This window comes from Ambystoma mexicanum, chromosome 6p, assembly GCF_040938575.1.
Source record: "Ambystoma mexicanum isolate Mex_15411 chromosome 6p, UKY_AmexF1_1, whole genome shotgun sequence".
Classification (NCBI taxonomy): Eukaryota; Metazoa; Chordata; class Amphibia; order Caudata; family Ambystomatidae; genus Ambystoma; species Ambystoma mexicanum.
Window position 1 is genome coordinate 713,670,169 of NC_090935.1, and position 19,730 is coordinate 713,689,898.

Consider the following 19,730-nt stretch of genomic DNA (forward strand, 5'->3'; position numbering starts at 1 on the left):
GAGGTAGAGGAGAGAGAGGAGAGAGGAGGGAAGAGGGGGAGAGGACTAGATGGTGGACAGGATGTCCTGGGTTTTGCAGATGAAATAAGCCAGGGCTGTGCAGAGGGCCTTGGAGGGGGAAGGAGAGATGGAGATTGCCGCAGGATTGGCTAGCTCCTTGCAGATTTTAAAGAGTTCAGCAGAGTTGTTGGGTGCCACAGAGACGTGGGCTTGGATATGGACGCTCTTCTTAGTGTGGACAGAGAGCCGGTATTACCGTTAGAGCAGGCGGCAGGCCAATTTGTCAGAGGGTTCCCAAGAAGCTCACCATTTCCTCTCAGCCACCCTACACTTGAGTTTAAGGGTAGCTAGGTCAGAGTCGTACCAACAGTTGCACTTGGCTTTGGGCTTTAAGTGGGTCCTCCTGACGGGGGCAAGAACATCAAGAGTATCAGATGGCAGAGTGAACCTTGGAAAGGGCAGTGTCAGGATGGAAGTCGGCCGGAGGAGGGGGAGAGAAAGTGGCAGCGAAAGCCTCAACTGACGCACGCTTCATGGGCCAGATGACCGAGAAGGCAGCTGGCAGTGTTGGAGTAGGCTTGGCCAGCGGGTAGAGAGGAAGAGATGGGAGGAGAGAGACTGACAGAGGTCTTCAAGGAGGAGGAGTTAAGTGGTTGAGGCCAGGAGGGAAGAGGAGAGGTCAGCCCGCTCAGAGAGGAAAGAGGTAGTCGGACCAAGCCTGCAGACAAGTTATTCGAAAAAGGAGTAGGCTTGCATTGGAATGACAGAGGCAGGAATCCACTCGGTGAAGATCAAGGCTACACCCCCTTCGGAACTGTTGGATCTGGGCGCTGAGAGGATGTTGTAGCCATCGGGGAGGAGTGTGTCAAAGCTCATGATAGAGCTGGCCCGTGAACCGTTTCTCGGTCGTCGAGGTTGAGTTCTTCCAGGAGACGACAGATGTCAGAGGAGTATTTGACAGCAGAGCAAGAGTTGAGAGTGGCAATATGAGGAAGGTTGCTAGTCTTGAAAGACTTCTGGGGAGGGGTACATATCGGAGGTACGCCCTGCAGAAATGTAGGGGGGCAGACGAGGAGGAGGGGGGGAGGAGGAGAGGGCGAGCGAGGTAGCAAAGGAGGAGGAAGCAGTGGGAGGGAAAGAAGCTAGAGAGGAGAGAGGACAGAGCAGGAGAAGCAAGGAAGTTGATGAGGCATGGGAATCGTCTATCGAGGAGAAGGTTAGCCTGAGGGCCTTGGACCAGGACGGTGTCATTCAGGTAGACATTAATGATTACCTTAGGAGTGGAAGGGGTCCAGGAGGGTCTTTCACCGGGTGCCACCATTAATGGGAGAAGAGAAAGGAGAGAGCACAGAGACCATATGGGGAGTCCATAGGTCAGGCAATGGAACGACAAAGAGAATGTCAGTGAGGGTCGGTCTGGAGGATGCGCTCGTGTAGGTGTCATCAGGGTTTGAGAACAAGATATCCTTGAACTTCTTCCTGCCAGATTTAGTGAGAAGGGAAGGATAGTCAATGGCGAAACTGTTGAAGATAGTCGCGAAACAGAAAGCGCCATGAGTGATGTAGAGGAGAGAAAGGGATGAGGGGAAGGGAGTGAGAGAACGGCAGAGGGGTGGTGGAGGATGGAGCAGGACAGGAACAGCAGGACGGGGTACCGCAATGCAGTCATTGGGCACAGTCAAAAACAGAGTACAGTGAAGCCACTGAGGGCACAGCAAAATTCAAATTAGCAGTAAGATGAAATATGGTACAGCCACAGGGGCACAGCAAAATTCAAACTAGCAGCAAGATGAAATACAGTGCAGCCACAGGCAGAAAGAGTTGAGTTTGGGAGAGGAGAGTGAAATTGGTAAAGTCAAGGGGGAGTGGGGAGCTGTTGAGGAAGAGGACCGGGGCCTTAGTAGTGGGCCTTGAGAGGGGGGAGCCGGCTAATCCTGCCGGCAATCCAATAGGCCAAGATGTTAAATGCCTCAACCAATCCGAGATCATGCTGAATGCTTGTAAAAGCCCCCTGGGCTTACCTGTAGTCTGTGGATGTTGTAATGTGCCGGGGAGGCAATGCACAACCAGCACAATGCAGCCTTCGGTCAGATTGAGGCCTGTTATCGATGAAGACCACCACGTTGCAAACCATTAAGCTGTTGGTCGGCATGACATCGTCCTGCATCTACCATATCCGGCTCTGCCGGTTACAGATGCAACCTCTTCAGGAGTTCCTGGACGCTCTGGATATACGTGTCTGGAGCTTCGCGACCAAGATCCCACTCTAGGAGGAGTTCAATCGGGCAACAAGGTGGTGAGCTGTCCGCTCCAACATCGCCCTGGAAGACTGGGGAGCCCACATTGGGTGTCTGCACGCCAGAGGCCATTGGCTGCCGGAGGAGAATTATCTCCATATCAAAGAGAAGGATCTCTATATCAACATGCTGGAACTACAGGCAGTGTTCTGGGCCCTCAAGCCATTCCTTCTGTCTCTGAAGGGCAAGGTGATGAGGATCTTCAGACAACACCCACATTATTCTACATGCGGTAGCAGGGGAGCATTCGATTCCCCAGCGCTTTACAAGGAAGCACAGGACTTGTCGTGCTGGGCCATCATTCCTCTTCACCTAGCTGGAGTGAAGAACACCATTGGAGACTCCCTCAGCAGGGAATTGCTCTCCTGCCACGAATGTGAACTTCGACAGGACCAGGTGGACCGCATCTTCGTTAAGTGGGGCAGTCCCCATCGATCAGTTTGCGACGGTGGTGAACTCCAAATGCAGACGTTTGCCAGCAGATTCAACCAACCGAGGAGCCTGGGGAACATGTTCTGCTTCCTGTGGGAAGGCCTGTTTCTGTACACATTTCCTCTGTTGCCTCTCCTGCTAAGAGTCATCAACACACTCAGTGCCAATGCAGGATGATACTCTGCGCCCTGGCGTGGCCGAGGCAGATTTGGTACCCGGAACTTCTCGGTCAGTGTCGCTCCGGTCAAGCTGCCAGTGGTTCTGGACCTTCTCACCAGAGAAGGAAGCGCAATCCTTCACCATGACCTGGGATCGCTGAACCTGAGGGCTTGGCTCCTGCAGCCCTAGAGTATGGAGGAAATTAGTTGACTGCAGACTGTAAAGAGGTCCTCGCCAAGGCCAGGGTGTCATCAACTTTGAAGTTCTACGGTCACAAGTGGAAGCGTTTCGCTACATGGTGCCGTCTCAGAAGATTACCCCTCTCAGGGTCACAGCCGCGCAGATCCTTTCATACTTGCTATCCTTGGCCAAGGCCAGGCTGACGAATGCCTTTATCAAGGTACATCTGACGGCTATCTCCCGCTACACAAGGTCTCTAGGAAGATCTTCATTTTGGTCTCACTGACTCGTCAAGGAGTACCTCAAAGGACTGTTTCGATCTTTCCAACCGGTGAAGACTCCTGCCCCGGCGTGGGAATTCAACGTAGTGCTGGCAAGGCTCATGGGGACCCCCTTCGAGCCTATGCACCAGGCTCCTCTTGAGTTTCTCTCGTGGAAAACTGCTTTCCTTGTGGTGGTCTTCACCTCTGCCAGGAGCGTAGGTGAGGTCCAGGCCCTATCCTGCAAACAGCCATACCCGACTTTCCACGAATCGAGGGTGGTGCTGCGGACCCACCCCTCTTTTATGCCGAAGGTTCAGTTGGAATTCCACCTCAACGAGCCTTTGGTGTTGCCTGTTTTCTTTCCTGAAGCCTTTGTCGCCGGCTGAAAGGGCTTTGTCCAAGGCTTCCATCTCAAGGTGGCTCTCTGGCTGCACTGTGATCGGTTGGCGAACTGACCGCTGCCTGGCCGCCCGAGAGCCCACTCCACCAGAGCGATCGCTGCGACAACAGCGTTCCTGTCTGGTGTGCCCCTGCTGGACATCTGCAGGCCGACTACGTGTAGGTCCACGCACACCTTCTGTTTTAAAATTTTGATTTTCAATATAACCAAAATACATCAACAATTAAACAAATGACCTCAACAAATATGAACCTAGAAACATCTAATAATTGGTAACAAGCAAAATAGCATATTAAACTACATCAAAGCCAGTATCATAAAAAAAGAGTTAAGAAATATAGGAAAAGAAAGAAAATGAAAATAGATTAAAAACTAAAGAACCAAAACATAACATCACTATACATTCTACCAATTGATAAAGCATCATATAACCACTCAAAAAATGGAAAAATGTATCTATATTGGCAATGTAACTAACATTCCAGAGACATTACAGTCCAGACGAGAGGCATACATCAACCGTAGACCTCACGAAACTTACCCAACTGTCCCAAAATTTTCCAATTTCACCTGTATTCTTGTAGATGGCCTTCTCATAAGTAGAAATACTGAGCAGCTCTTCCACCCACTCATCAATGTTCAAGGAGCCGCTTGACTTCCACAATCTCAGTAGCATCCTTTTGGCGATCATACAGGCACGGAGCAACCAGGTTTTTTTTTTCTTCAAATGTGGAATCATCTATCAGAGAAATGTTGCCTAAAATCAGAAGGAAGCCAGATAGAGGGACTGTGCAGTTCAAAACCAATCCCAACCTCTCATGTACATGCTCCCAAAGCATTTTTGTCTTCAGACAAAACCACAAGTGACTGAGGGAGCCTTTACACTTCCAGCAGAGATCATCCTCCAAGAGTTGCCTCCTAAATAGCTTAACTGGTGTCCTGGAGGATCTAAAGAGTATTTTTGTTTGCAACGCCCTAAAGCCCCAGTCCAAACTCATCAAGCGGGTATTCTCACAGCAACGTTGCCAGCATTTTTGATCGATGTCCTCTCCCAACTCGACTTCTCAGACAGCTGGCAGCCTTGGATCCCCCTTTCGGCAAGCCTTTAAGAATCGGTACATCGTGGCGGCAGGATGAGATGCACTTGAACACGTTTGTAATGCTAACCTGGCAACATTTTGAGTTTGCAAATGAGGCACTTCAAGACAGCTTGCCACAATGGCTTTCAGTTTCTTGTATTCAGCGACTGTACAATCTGCCATGTTATGAGATTGTCAGAGTTGTGTGTGTATAAGATCCAATTTCCTCCTCCTATTAGATCTTGCATGTACTTTATGAGCGTCGGGAACCATTCCGACCAACAACAAAAAAATCCCCTGACATTTCAAGGCGGGGTTGAGCCAAATGGAGGCATTCAAGTGCCTGTGAGGATCTGCTTTCATGTGCTTGGATAATTCACATCAGCAATCCTGCAAGAAACTAGTCAATGGGTTTGCCTCTTTGGATTTACTTTTCTTAGTGGTCAACAGGGCTTCCGGATCCAGTTGGGACAAAATACCACACTCCCACATCAAAACATGTGGTTGTTTATTAACCGAATCAATGACCTTGCATAGATGGCGTGTGAAAAATGACTGATGGTAGTCACTAAATTTCGGTAAATTCATCCCTCCCTGCTTTAGGGGAAGTTTTAATTTCCAAATTGCCAACCTTAGCGGTTTCCCATCCCAGATGAACCTTTGCATCATTTTGTCAATTTCTTTAAAAAAGCGCACTGGTATCCTGATTGGTAGCATTGACAAAATATAATTTATTCAAGGTGCTCGATTCATCTTTATACAATTTATTTCCCCCCACATAGTCAGTTTCAATAGACCCCATCTTTCCAGGTCGGATTTTAACTTGGGGAGAAGCAATCCGAAATTTATCGTTGGTAATTTCACCACCTCAGCGCCAATCCATATGCCCAGATATCTCATCTTCGCCATACACCATCTGAACTGAAATTGGGTGCAAGTATTTTGTTGACACAGATTTTTGATGGGGAGTATTTCAGATTTACCCCAATTGATCTTATAGCCTGAAACTGCTGAAAACTGTTAAATGTTGTGCATCAAGTGAGGTATGCAGGTAGCCGGCTCTTGAAGGGCATTCAGTAGATCATGTGCATGTAACCAGATCAAATTATTACGATCGCTACCAATTATTGGTTGGAGATGGACATCTGCTCTCAAGCATATTGCTAGCGGTTCCATAGACAGGATGAACAACAGAGGTGAAAGTGAGCAGCTCTGTCTCGTGCCGCTATGAAGTTTGAATGCATCGGAGATGAGGCTATTTGAGAGAACACTCGCAGACGGATCATTGTACAATAGGTGCACCCATTGTTGAAAGTCCTGACCAAATTTCATTCTCTTCAGGCATGAAAATAAGAAGGCCCACTCTACACGATCAAGCGCCTTCTCAGCGTCCAGTGAGATCACTGCATTGGCTACTGGTTGATTACCCTTTTTCAATGGACAACAATAAGCGTTGCAATGCATAAAATAAGCAGTGTCGCATAGCAATTTGCTATGCAATTCTGTCGGTTTGCTAATCAAATGGACACTTGTGTAGCAAAGTGAGCTATTTAAATTGCCCCCTTCAATGAACGCACAGCTCGCCCTGCATTCCTCTCTTGCTCATCCTGTCAAGGTGGGATGCGGACGCCCTCTCAACCTGGGGCAGGAGGTCCATCAGGGTGATGGCCAGAGCGCATCTTGTCACAGATGAGGTTTAAACCAGCTGGGAGGCCCCTAGTCTCTGCCCTCTTCCACATATCCCCCACATGTTTCTGGTTAAAAAGTGACCACTCTTGATCACCCCGTACCTACTGTTCTAAAGTGCTGGCCAGTGTACTCTTTCACCTTGCAGAAACTCATATGACCCATGAACAACAATCCAATCTAAGCGAGATCGAGACGATGAAACTACAACTGCCAGGCTTCCTGGGGGTGAACAGGAAACTCTCTGAGCTATGAAGGCAAGAACAGGGCAACAAACAGTTTACCACTCACCTGCAACACTGGCACCTTGCCGCTAGATATCTGGAACAAGGGAACCGGCGATGAACCAACCTTGCGGGGCACAGATGGAGCTGGGCTGGAAAAGGGGGGAGGGCTTCAAAGTCTATTTGTCCTGTTCTACTGTGATACCCCAGCCCCTGAGGGAAAGACAGATTGGCCAATGCTGACAGGTGAGCACAAAGGCACTGGAAGTGGGGGTTGGTGGGAGATGGCTGCAGCAAGGATGGAGCAGTGTAAAGGGGAGCAGGAAATCCAGAAAGCAAAAAAGCCCTTTAAAACTCCTCAAAATCTTCTCTGAATTCACGAAATCATCATGTACATCCACCCTATCAACCCCTCCTCAATCTCTCGACGACTCTCTCCCCACTTCTACAGCACCGCTCTCGAGAGAACAAACTCTCTAACCAACAAACTGGCCCTCTTACACCCACCCCACCTGCCAACCCACCGCCTCCACCTCCAACCCACCCGACTTTCGACTTTCACACTCAGACCAATTTCTCAAACTTCTCTCTGCCCGGAAACATTCCAGCTCACCACTAGACCCCTGCCCATGTCAAGCCCCTTCTAACAAAAACCTTCCCTCGACCCCAAAAACTACTGCCCCATCTCAAACACCAGGTTCCTTGTAAAACTCATCGACTAAACAGCCTATTCCCAACTAAATGCGTTTGTCGAAGCCAACAATCTCCTAGATCCCGCTCAATCAGGTTTCAGACCCCCGACACTGAACAAAAACCACCCTGACATCAATCTGGGACGACCTTAAACACACTGCAGACTCTCAATCCTCCTCGATCGTCTCCACTCTATAGGAATCCGTGGAAACGCTCTCAAGTGGATAGCATCCTTCCTCAACAATAGGAACCAAATAACCCTACTCTCCTCCTTCGCCCCCGACCCCCCCCGATCAGTCAATACCGGAGTTCCACAAGGGGCATGCCTGTCAGCCCTCCTGTTCAACCCCTATATGTCCACCCTCCCACGAATCCGCTCGCACAATATCCTGTGCTACAACTATGCCGATGACACCCAACTAATCCAAAAACTCCATAACTCAATACCCAGCTGCCAGCCCGACCTTGCCTCCTGCCTCCTTGGCATTGATCACCAACTCCCTTTTAAACCCCACCAAAACTGAAATCAAGGTGTGTGGCAACACCAAACTTCTCCTGCACCCTCTACACTGGCCGTCATCCGTGGGCAACTCCCCGACAACCTCATCCTCAGTAAAAAACCTTGGATGCACTCTCGAGTCTGACCTTGCCTTCTCGCACCAAGTCAACGTCGTCTCTAAGTCCTGCTACTACCACCTCAAAATTCTTAGGATCATCTTTCCATACCTCTCCTTTCCCAACAGACTTGCTACGGTCCAATCAATTGTAATGTCAAGACTGGACAATGCTAACCCCCCCTCTACCTCGCAATCCAAGCATATCACCTGACTAAACTACAAAGAGCACAGAATGCTGCAGCCAAACTGCTTCTAGCACTTGGCCCAAGGGATCACACCTCCCCAGCTTTCAAAACTCTCCACTGGCTCCCGGTAGCTCGGAGGGTGACCTTCGAAACCCTATGCATCTCTCACCGAGCAATGCATAAAACCGGACCTCAATAACTTCAGTACAAACTAAAACCTTACCATACACCACACACTCTAAGATCAAGCTCTGCCCGCCTCCTAGTGATACTAAAAACCAACACAGTTAGGTTGGGTGGATCATCATTCTCGGCCTTGGCCCCCATTCTGTGGAACTCACTTCCACCCCACATCCAACTCACTGAAGACCTCTTGTCTTTGCACAAATTACTGAAAACGTGGCTCTTCCCTTAAAAATCGACCCTCAGGACAGACAGTATAAACAACCACAATAAACGGAAAACGTAGGCTGCTGAATAAAATAAATAAATAAACAATCCAGCATAGAGACCCTATCGAGAAAAAGAAAATCTAAAGAAAATCTAAAACTGCCATGTGTAATTACAACATATAAACTGAGTAGAACGAAGTGGATGAAGTGCATGGAACCCATGAAGTGCATGGAACCCATGAAGTGGACGGGGCGCATGAAGTGGACGGGGCGCATGAAGTATATAGAACGGACGAAGCGGATGGAGTACATGAAGTGTATAGAACGGACGAAGCGGATGGAGCGCATGAAGTATATAGAACGGACGAAGCGGATGAAGCATATAGAGCGCATGAAGTATATAGAACGGAAGTGCATGGAGCGGATGAAATGCATGGAGCAATTGAAGTATATAGAGCGGATGAAGTGCATGGGGCGGATGAAGAGCATAGGGTGGAAGAAGTGGTTGGAATGCAAGAATGAAATGAATGGAACCAGAATGAAGTAAGCGAACCTGGTGTTAAAGTTGAATCTAGAAAGTGTGTCAAATAGCGTCACTGTGTTAATGTTGAATCTACAAAGTGTGCCCCATTGGCATCACTAGGTTAAAGTTGATTTTAGAAAATGTGCCCTAATAGCGTCACTGTTTAAAGTTGAATTTAGAAAGTGTGCCCGAATGCCGTCAATATGTTAAAGTTGAACTTAGAAAGTGTGCCCTAATAACGAGTTAAAGTTGAACTTAGAAAGTGTGCCCTATATAGCGTCATTGTGTTAAAGCTGAACTTAGAAAGCGTGCCCTAATTGCATCACTGTGCTATATTCCCAACATCATTGAGTATGCCCCAATAGCGTCACTGTGTTAAAGTTGAACTTAGAAATATGCCATAATAGTGCCACTGTATCAGAGTTGAATTTAGAAGGTATTCCCAACATCGAGTGTGCCTGATCACATACACTTTACTGATTACCACAATATCATACTACTACGCTTACTCTCTCGTATACACCACCATTCAACTAGAACACAGCTGTACTATGACACATTTGGTAAAGCTGTTCTCATACTAACATGACTCATCAAACTACCCATCATCCTAATAACACATAGCTGGCTAGCACATATCGGCTAGCTTAGGCGTCTCCTCCGGCCTAACGCAGCCAGAACGCAGTCTGGATGTCCACCCTCCAACTGAACAAATTCAACTGATCTCCTGAGCACCACACTTACCGCTAAGAAGCAGCTATCATACAACAACCACACCAGCTGCACAAATACCTGGTGCGCCCACGCGCTTTACGACTCTCTCTCTCTCTCTCTCTCTCTCTCTCTCAACTGACTTGAACTATGGTTCCCGAGGGCGTTCAACCTACCAGCGCTTTGAGATCATACCAATGATACATAAGGCGCTATACAAATGCAAAATATCATAACATGATGTTCTCTTCCCCCCTTTTCTTTGTTAACTTAAAGTGCTAATGGAGAGAAAGTGCAGCCGTAATCCTCTCCTGCACTCTTGTGCCAAAGGCATGTGTGGGAGTGCTAAGCAGGATTTTTTTTCAAATAATTGCAAACCAGAAGTAATCAGGATGATACTTTTATTAAGCTTTCTATATCCTGTCTGGCAAAGACCAGTATGTGTCAAGTTTATATTTATATAACATGTTTGTATAAAATGATTCTTGCAATTCCATTCCTAAAATGTAAGTTATTACATAATGCATAATTACAGTATTAATACTGTTACACACTATATCATCTCCATGCGTTACAGTAAACTTTAGGTTAGTGTATTTAAGTTTCATAGTGTCCACTGTATTTCATTTTGTTGGGAAAGACGCATCATATTGACAAGTGAACACTTTTGAAAATGTACATGATCAAATTCTTTTGATGGCAAACCTAGTTCTGTAACCAGCAGGCTGCATACATCTTACAACTGGTGTTCAAACCATTGGGGAAACGCACATTTCTTGAACTTCTGTACATATCACGCTGTTGGTTTTCAAAAACTGATTAGCAGAGTTTGCTAATTAAATTATTTTTTATTAGCAAACAGGCTGATTTGATTAGCAATTTTGTACTAATAATATTAATGTCACCAGAAGTTATTTGTACCCTAGACACAAAATGAGCAACAATACAGCAGTTTGGCGTACCGCTGAAATAAGACATTAGTGAGAGGAGTCAGGCCTTTAAACTTCAACTAGACCTGCAGGTTGGGTAACTCAGTTTACCTATTCAACCTAAAAATGCACTTGACCCATAGTTGCATGTTGTCAGCTACAGCCCTACCAGTGACAAAACCAAAGAGGTTCACGTGAACAAGAGTTACTACCTTTTCCAATCGTACCACCAACATTTTTGCCAGAATTTTGCAGTCGCAATTAATCAAGCTTATCGGTCTGTAGTTCTCGCATCTTGTGGCGGATTTATCTTTTTTTGACAGAACTGTTATTGGTGCATGGTGCATTGAATTGGGTAATAGGCCAGTTCCAAAAGCGTTTTTATATACATCAGATAAAAGATGCAAGGCTGAAATGGGTAGAATTTTATAAAAATTCTCCTGGTAGGCCATCCGTTCTAGGAGATTTACTGATGGAAAGTTTCGAAATGGCAAATCTTATATCCTCAATTGTGAATTCTCCTTCAAGACTTGCAGCTTGATCTTCTGATAAATAAGACATCTCATGTGAATTAAGGTATTCATCGATCTCAGCCTTGTCACATGTTAGGTCGGTTTCGTAGAGTTTTCCATAAGTCACGAAATAACTTGTTTATCCCTTTTTTGTTGAGTTTGCATGATATTATTTTGACACTTAATTGCACTAATGAAATGATTACTTTCAGCTACCTTTAATATGTGCGCCAATAACTTCCCAGCTTTTTCTCCATTTTCGAAATAGTTAATTTTTTGTCTGAAAAGAGCATCAGCTATTTGCGAGGAGATGAGTGTGTTTACTTAGTACTTGGCCTTTCTCAACTCAGTCTTTGTCTCTTCTCCCCTTGGAACAGCAAATTGGTTGTCTAATCGTTTAGCTTCATCGAATAACTTCTGCATCTCTCGAGCTCTTAGTCTGTTTTGTTTGCCGGTTTTTTAAATGAATACTCCACGGACAAAGCATTTCCAGGCATCCCAGACACAAGAAATTTTAACACCATTGGTCTGATTTATTTGGATAAAGTTTTTTTAAATTTTTCTATTGCCTCCTCTATGATTTGTTCATTTTTGAGAATATTGGAGTTCATTCTCCATCTTGCAAATTTAATCAAAGTAGGCTGCAATGAGAGGTTTAGAGATATAACGAGCATTATCCGTCAGGGCAATTAGGCCAATCTTGGGAGTCGTAACAGCTTGAAGTCACCTTTCCTGAGATCAAGAAAAAGTAAATGCGGGAGTATGTCTCATGACACTGAGAATGGAAAGTGTAGTCACTGTCACATAGGTGTTCTAATCTCCATATGTCTGCCATGGTGAATTCCCTTATTAAGCTCTGTAATGCTATTTTGCTTCTTCTTGGGTTTCGGGAACAGCTCCCATTTGAACGATCCAATGCCGGATCTAGCACCTGATTGAAATCACCCACCATAACAATTGAATCAGCATTGTAGCTTTGAATCAATGCAGCAAGCTCATGAAAGATAAGTGGATCATCCATATTCGGAGCATGCACGTTACACAGAAGCATTTTCATATCTTGAACTTTCAGTAAAACACATACAACTCTCCCATCTTTGTCTGATTTACTTGAGAGGATTGATATTGGCATATTTTTCCTAACAAGAAGCGAGACTCCCCTTTTGCTTGAGTTGAAAATGGAGAAGAATGTTTCACTAACCCAGCCCCGTTTCAATTTTTCAGCCTCAAGATTGTTTAGATGTGTCTCTTGGAAGAGGGCAAGGTCACATGAATTAGATCTCAGATAAGACAAAACTTTTGTTCGTTTCGCCACAGTCTTTAGTCCATTCACAATCCATGAAATAATTTTAAGATGGTTCACAGTCCTAGTATTCATATTAAGCAATTTTCTTTTGGTTCTCACAAAAATGTATATGTTTAAACTGGAAAAAAATGAGAAGAATAAACAAAAGGAAAGAAAAAGACAGAAACTCGAGCCCCAAAAAGGCATAAGGCAAACTAGTATTATAGGTCACAAATAGATGGCACACTCCAAGGCGAGACCACAAGGTAGCACGTTATTGTAGTGTTCTAAACAAAACACTTTTAAAGTTGAGAATACAATAAAACCCAACCCCATCACTACCACCCCCACCCTACAAATCTGCTAAACAGCCTACATAAACGAGATTTTAACCTTTAAAATAGGTAGCTATATCCAACTTATCCAAACCGGCTGTCCGAATGATTTAAATGTCACTTATTGTGCAAATGGTTGGAATAACATGAAAACCACACCAGTATAACCCAGCATTAAGTCATAAACGACGTGTTCACAATTCAGATGCAATATATTCACACCCATATATAAATCAAAATGTTGCACACTACAAAAGTAAGTCATGCTTCTACAGTTCTAATAATATCTAACTTGTAAAAGTACCATTGAAACACACTAAACTTTATCAAACTATTAGAACACTATGCATAAACACTTCTGTAAGCTTCCTGCATTCCCAGACTTACTGGTAACCCATAGCTGCGCCCCCCCCAACAGGATCCTATAATCCATACACACCAGATGTCTTCCGGATACCCCACACTTCTCCTCTAGTGCCAGGAAACACTTCCCACTAGTATCAATTGTCAGAGGCCTCTTATTTACATGTGCTCCTATTCCAGTGCTTGTACAACAGTGTGCTGTGCTAGACTTGATGGGAGAAAAATTAAACTTGTGGTGAAATGTTAAACTGTATATCGCTCATAAATAAAAGTATTATTTCTGAACTGACCAGCGCACTACAAAGAACATGGTGGCCTTCCATTATCAAACCTGCGCTGACTCCTTGCATGTAGAAGGAGTACATGTCACCTCTAGGTGCCTAAACTCCATGGCACCCAACTGATGGAACAACAAGATATTCCAGTATATCCATGCAATGCCCTCATGCAGCCAATCTACATCATCTGGCACGCCCATATGCAAACACCAACACAATGGAGGACAAACCATTTTTAATGTCAGCTCTGGAGCAGATGACAACGCCACACAAGAACCTCCTATCCCTCCTCAATTTCAGGAAAATCCTACAAACCTATGGCATCCTTTTCATAGGGTGCCCTTGTCATTTCCACCCAAGCACAATTTATTGATGGCACAATCAGGGACTGGAATTAACATCTCTGCCTACTCAGAGGATTAAACGATCATGGGCCTAATGCACGCTACGCAATGCTGCTAAACAGTATTCCTGAATTCGTCGGAAGCTCTATCAGACAAACTGCCTCAATGACCCCCGCCACAACAAGCAACCGCGCACCCACACACTGCGGTCGAACCATGCAGAACCAAAAAATACAGTTGAATTCCCTCACAATGAAAACGGGGCTGGTTCATAGCGTGTGCAAGGTCATACATTCATATTAAAATTGTATTTTTAAATCCACGCTCTCTAGCCAAGCGTTTTGCCTCCATAAATGCCTTCCTTTTTGTTGCCACTTCCTTTGGGAAATCAGGGTAAATCTGAAATTGGTTTCCATGCCATGTTAAAGACTCCTTTTGCCTTGCAATCTGTAGCACCTTCTCCTTCATTGAGGATCTCACAATTATCTGTCTTTTTCCATCTTCCTGCTTGCCAGCTCTAAAAGAAACATCCAGATCACTTAATTGAACATTACTCTCGCGCACACCTTCACAAAATTCTGCTGCATCCACAGGGATTCCAAAGTGAAGTCTAGAGTCCGCCAAGCAGTGCTACGCAAACTGTTTGCTTGAAGTGAGTCTGTTCCAGAGTTAAGGGGTGATTGCTTCTGTTAGCCTTCCCACCTTCCATGCTTGTGTAAAGTTGTACTGATATGTATTCGTGAGCATTTGAATCCATGCCAGACGCTTGCTGGAGAAGGAACAAGTTACTTACCTGTAACTATTTTTCTCCAGTATGGGTCTTGCTTGGATTCACATGTAAACCCACCCTCTGTCCCGTCTGTGGCTCTTCTTGGTTATACTGCCAGTTTACGTGCTTGCCAAATCTGAAGATGGCTGCCAGAGGAGGGGCTTAGGGAGATGACTGTAGTATGACCCAAAGGACAGTGATTGGTTTAAAGGAGAAATACAGTTTGTAAGTGAATCTGTTTTTCTTTTACAAAGGATTCCCAGCCAGACGAGTTACAGGTAAGTAACGTGTTGCTTACTTGGAATAGAAATTGAGCAGAACTTCAGATGCCTGGGCTTGGCTTTTAAATGGGTGATTTTACTGTTTGTTATTCACTGCTTTGACACATGGCTATTTTGTCTAGGCCGTGGGTCTGCAGCCTTTGACTCTCATAACATTTTGGACTACAACTACCATCAGTCCTAGCGAGCATAGTCAATAGTGTGAGCTCATCGAAGTCCTAGTCCAAAAAAACATCAGACAAGCTATAGGTTGTAGATCCTTGTTTTGGATGATAATCCTGTGTTTGGATGGAACAGTAGTTTCTATGTCATTTATTGGAGTCTCATGCCATGTCTTTTTTCTAAGCCAAAACAGATTGCTCTGGCCGATGTTTTTGTAATTTCCTTTGACCTGTAACATACTTTTACTTCTCCCACCCCACTCCACGCCTTCCTTTTTTAAATGAGTCATAACATTGCCTTTTTGTGAAAGATTATCTTTTGGGCAGGTGGAACCCCTCCTCATTCCCAATGACACCCAACCATAGTGCATTTTGTGTTTATGGTTTTACTTCAGGCCGGTAAGATAGCTCAGCGAGTTGAGTGCTTGCTGCTGCGATCTGAGTGTGATCTGCAGGTCGCAGGTTCGAATCCCGGCAAGGCCAACTCAACCTTTCATCCTTTCCGAGGTCGATAAATGAGTACCAATTTCGGTTGGGTAATGTTGTATGTAAATATGTGCTCTGCAAAGCGCTTTGGATTAAGGTGCTATATAAATAATACATCATCATTATCATTACTTCGTCTTTGGAATGCATGACTATTGCAAAACCATTTAAATATATTTTCTTGTTGTCTTTAACAGGGAAGGGAAGAAGATCCACATGAGGGCAAAATGTAAGTTTGCTTTTACACATTATAAGCATGGGTGGTTTAATATTGTATTTTGCTAGCAACCTCTTTTTAACACATAGAGGATTCCTCTTAATTCCGCAGAAGCAATTTGATATGATGCATTTCCAGGTCTTTTATACCTTTTGATCTGTTTAGTCAGCCAGTGTCCGCCAGTATTTCAAAATGAGTGTCTAATTTTTCATCTTTGCCTTATGTAATCGTGAACATGGACTTCGCCGAACCCCAGCAGTTTCACGGATTGCTGAGTTAAGTTTAATTTTTTCAATCAGTAAAGAGCTTTAGCACCCACGTATGCTCATCGTGGGCGCTAATGGTGATATTCCCCTCCAAAGTGGGAAGACCCTGCCAGTAATGGCACGGCTGCCCACATGAATGGACCCTTTTTGAGATGTATTTCTAAAGTCTGTGCTGGTGGACAGATTAGGAGGCCACCCAAGTTATGATGAAATGGGGAGCTCTGAGAGGTTAGCTAAAACCCAATCAAGGTACATGGATGAGCAGTCAAGGCTTAGTCTCAGGAGAATGTGAGTGGATCGGGCACTTAATGAGCCCACGCAGAACAGCACACAGTAATGCAATTTAGACAGCCAATTATAAAAATACAGGTATTTATTTGAGACCTTATGAACACACTGAAAAATGAATCTAGCAGGTATCACACAACACTCTAAAATACAAATATGTACATTCACCAATGGATTGACTAAATAGACATCCGCAAATACCTTATTTGCAATGCAGGTACTGTAGTTGCAATACAAATATGGGAACAATTACAAGAAAAATATCCTAACTTGAGAAGTCCAAACCCTAAGATGAATGGGGCCTTGTGTTCAACATTGAAAGGGTTCAGCACACTGTTTCTCACCAGTATGAGTATGCAACGGGCTTGTGATGGTGATTAGGTTCAGACTATTTAAACGGGCATCAAAAATGTACTAAAGGAAATATAAGCGTTCTCCTTCATTCTAAGGGGGTGAAGAGGGGCAGGCGCACTGATGCTTACTTGACCCGTCCGCCTCCCCCGCCCCCAACCACCGCGACTCTTCAACTCAAATTTTCCCAGTTGTTTTTTTGGATCATCTCGGGGTCGCTTTGAGCTCCATCTTCTGTGATTTGTTCCAATGAAAGGTGCCCATGAGTTGCAGGTTCATGGATTCTTCCGGTTGAATGGAAATGCAAGTTGCAACCCCTGTCTGAGAAGAAATGGTATTGTAAATCACTTGTTAAGAGCAGACATACACCTTGGATAAGATACCATTGCGCTGAACAAATGGTTACAGAACAATCCAGTCCCAAACACAAGGAAAAGAAATCCCCCACCAAAACCTTCCAACAAGACCCTAATAAAATTCAGAATCAAACGATGCAGGCTTCCCTAGGACACTTCACGCGATGAAAGCAAACTGTCACAATTTACAGGTGTCCGTCCAGTCATGTCACAGAAGCTGCTCCAGGACAGGGCTGTTTGAAGTGGGGAGATGAAATTTGGGGAGAAAGGGACACGTGGCACAAGTTGGCGACCTACGAGAGCGCTGGTCAGTCCAGTAACACTTTTGAAGTCTCTGAAGGGTTGGATCCTCGAAGGTGATGAGACGAGTAGGTCTCACTAGTGCAAGATCTGAAGCACCGCTCTGTTCCTTTGCAGATCAGGTAGGTTCACAGGGCTTCACTGGGCCAGACACAGGAAGGGATGTTGGGCCATTTTAGGAGTAATCTTCGGATCTTCAGTGGGCTGCTGATCTTTGAGGGATTTTTGGCTCCAACATGGATCTGAAGAATTTAATTTATTTATTTGCATTTATAGAGCACGCACACAACCCGTGGGCAATGAGACACTGTTACATGAGATGACTTGGTGACAACATAAGGCAATGCGGCTGGGTTACATTTAGCCAACTTGATGGCATGTACAGTTACAATTATTGATATGATTGGTTTGATTACATTCGCCCATATGAGTTTGGGACAATGGGATTGGTTACAAGTGTGATTGTGCAGTACAAGGTTACATGTTATGCTGCATGTCGGGAGCAAAATGAGAAAGTTGGTACAGTTGCTGGGTCCAGTTGCTGGAATTGGGACACACCGGGTTTGATGTCGGTAGTGTACAGTTGTTACACAATTGTTAAAGATATGGAGGTGGCTGGGCAGTTTTAGGCAAACAGTCTAGTTTTGATTGTTTTGGGGAGGGTGAGATGAGCAGAGCTCTGTCACGCGGTACGATGTTCCAATGCCTGGCGCCAATGAAGGGGAAGTTTGCACCCTGTATGGCGTTCTTAACTCTGGAAACAGTAAGTTGGCGTAGGATGTTCTTGTGGGTCTGGAGGAGTTTGGAGTAATGACTCTGTGTGAGAGGTAGGGGGTGCTATATGGTGGATGCATTTGTGCATAAGGGCTAGTGTTTTGAATAGGATGCGCTGGCAGACAGGCAGCCAGTGAGCTTGCGGTCTGGCTACTGAGATTGGTTTTCTTTTGGGTATGCCTAGCGCTTCGCGAAGGGCATTGTTTTGAATAGTTTGGAGTTTGTCCACATTTCTAGCTGCAGTCCCTGTGAAGAGGACATTGCAATAGTCCAGCCTTGAACCAATTAAGTCCCTAGCAAGTGTTGAGCAGTTTAAGGTGGAGTGGTACGGTACGGTCTGGTGGCGTTGAGGAGTTTAGAGTAGTATGTTGCAGAGGCAGAGATTGCGCTAACTTGTCTGGACATGGTTAGGTTGGCATCAAGGTAGCTTCCCAGTGTTTTGACTGATTCAGATACGGGAATGGTGGTGATGTCTATAGTGAAGGAAAGGTTCTGGTCATCTAGTTTGATGCACAAGTCATTGGGGGCTAATAGTAGTAGTTCAGTCTTATCCCCGTTCAGGCATAGCCAGCTTTCAGCCATCCATGTGTGAATGGTGGTGTAGATGGAGTTCAGGGTTTTGGAGTCTGCCTTGTAGTTACTGGAGAGGTGAATGAGGACTTTGAGTATTGTCAGCATAGTTAGTGTACATGATGCCTAGTGAGTCAAGTACGTTAAAGAATAGCTGCAGTGCTTCTCCTCTTATCCATAATTCGAGGTGGAAGCAAGTCTAAGACCACCAATGGCAATGATCTGCACCATTCAAACAGCCGGTTTCATAGCTGCTCCAGAATCGAACTTTCTGGCACCAAGGATGTACACTCGGACTTGTCACAGCCCCCTTCCTGGGTAACACATACAAAGGCTCACTAGCCCGTGAAAGCTGCAGCTTTACTGTGCAAGTGCATGACCATATAAGGACATCCTGAGAGGGCAGGAAGAAGGCCAAAGATCAAGCAAAATATCTTGCGGCATGCCCGCTTTAGGGCAAGAGCCACAGTTAGCCATACGTGGTAAACACAAATGTGCACACCAGAAATAGTGCAAACACAGTAAAAATACTTGTCTTTACACTCATATAAACTTGGCCAAACATCCTCTGAGTAAAAAGATGGGGTAATACAAAAGTATCCCCACTGCACCGAATTGTAGGATGCTACTTTGTACAATGTTAAAAGTAGAAGAGTTCAAAAGGGAAACCTAGTTTCCCAGTACTGATAGTCTGAATGGCTGATCAGTTTCCACATAACATGCAAGCGAAGTGAAGCTGAAGGCTTGCCTTCAAAAAGTCATAGCTGGATCAAACACTGAGTAAAAAGAATGGGACACCGTAGGACACTATGGAGGGAAAGTTGCAAAAAAGAACATCTTTACTAACAACCCTTTCTTTGCTTGGCTGGTGGGCCATTACCAACAGTTTTGCCATGCTATGTCAGAGACACTTACCTCATTAGCATACCCCCCAATAGAGGTACACATTGTTATTTATATAGTGCTTTCATCCAAAGTGCTTTACATAGAAAATGGTTCTCCAGCATGGGGTCTGACATGGATT

The 19,730-nt window shown here is 45.0% G+C and overlaps 1 protein-coding gene across 4 annotated transcripts in view; it reads left to right on the forward strand.

The window, feature by feature from the left end:
- Positions 1 to 19,730, forward strand: part of RASA1 (RAS p21 protein activator 1) — a 1,760,251-nt gene that overhangs the window by 318,480 nt on the left and 1,422,041 nt on the right. For all 4 annotated transcript variants that reach the window (XM_069627585.1, XM_069627584.1, XM_069627586.1 and 1 more), the window contains exon 6: positions 15,782 to 15,813. In XM_069627585.1, coding sequence (XP_069483686.1) covers positions 15,782 to 15,813 — 32 coding nt within the window. The remainder of the gene's footprint in view (positions 1 to 15,781; positions 15,814 to 19,730) is intronic.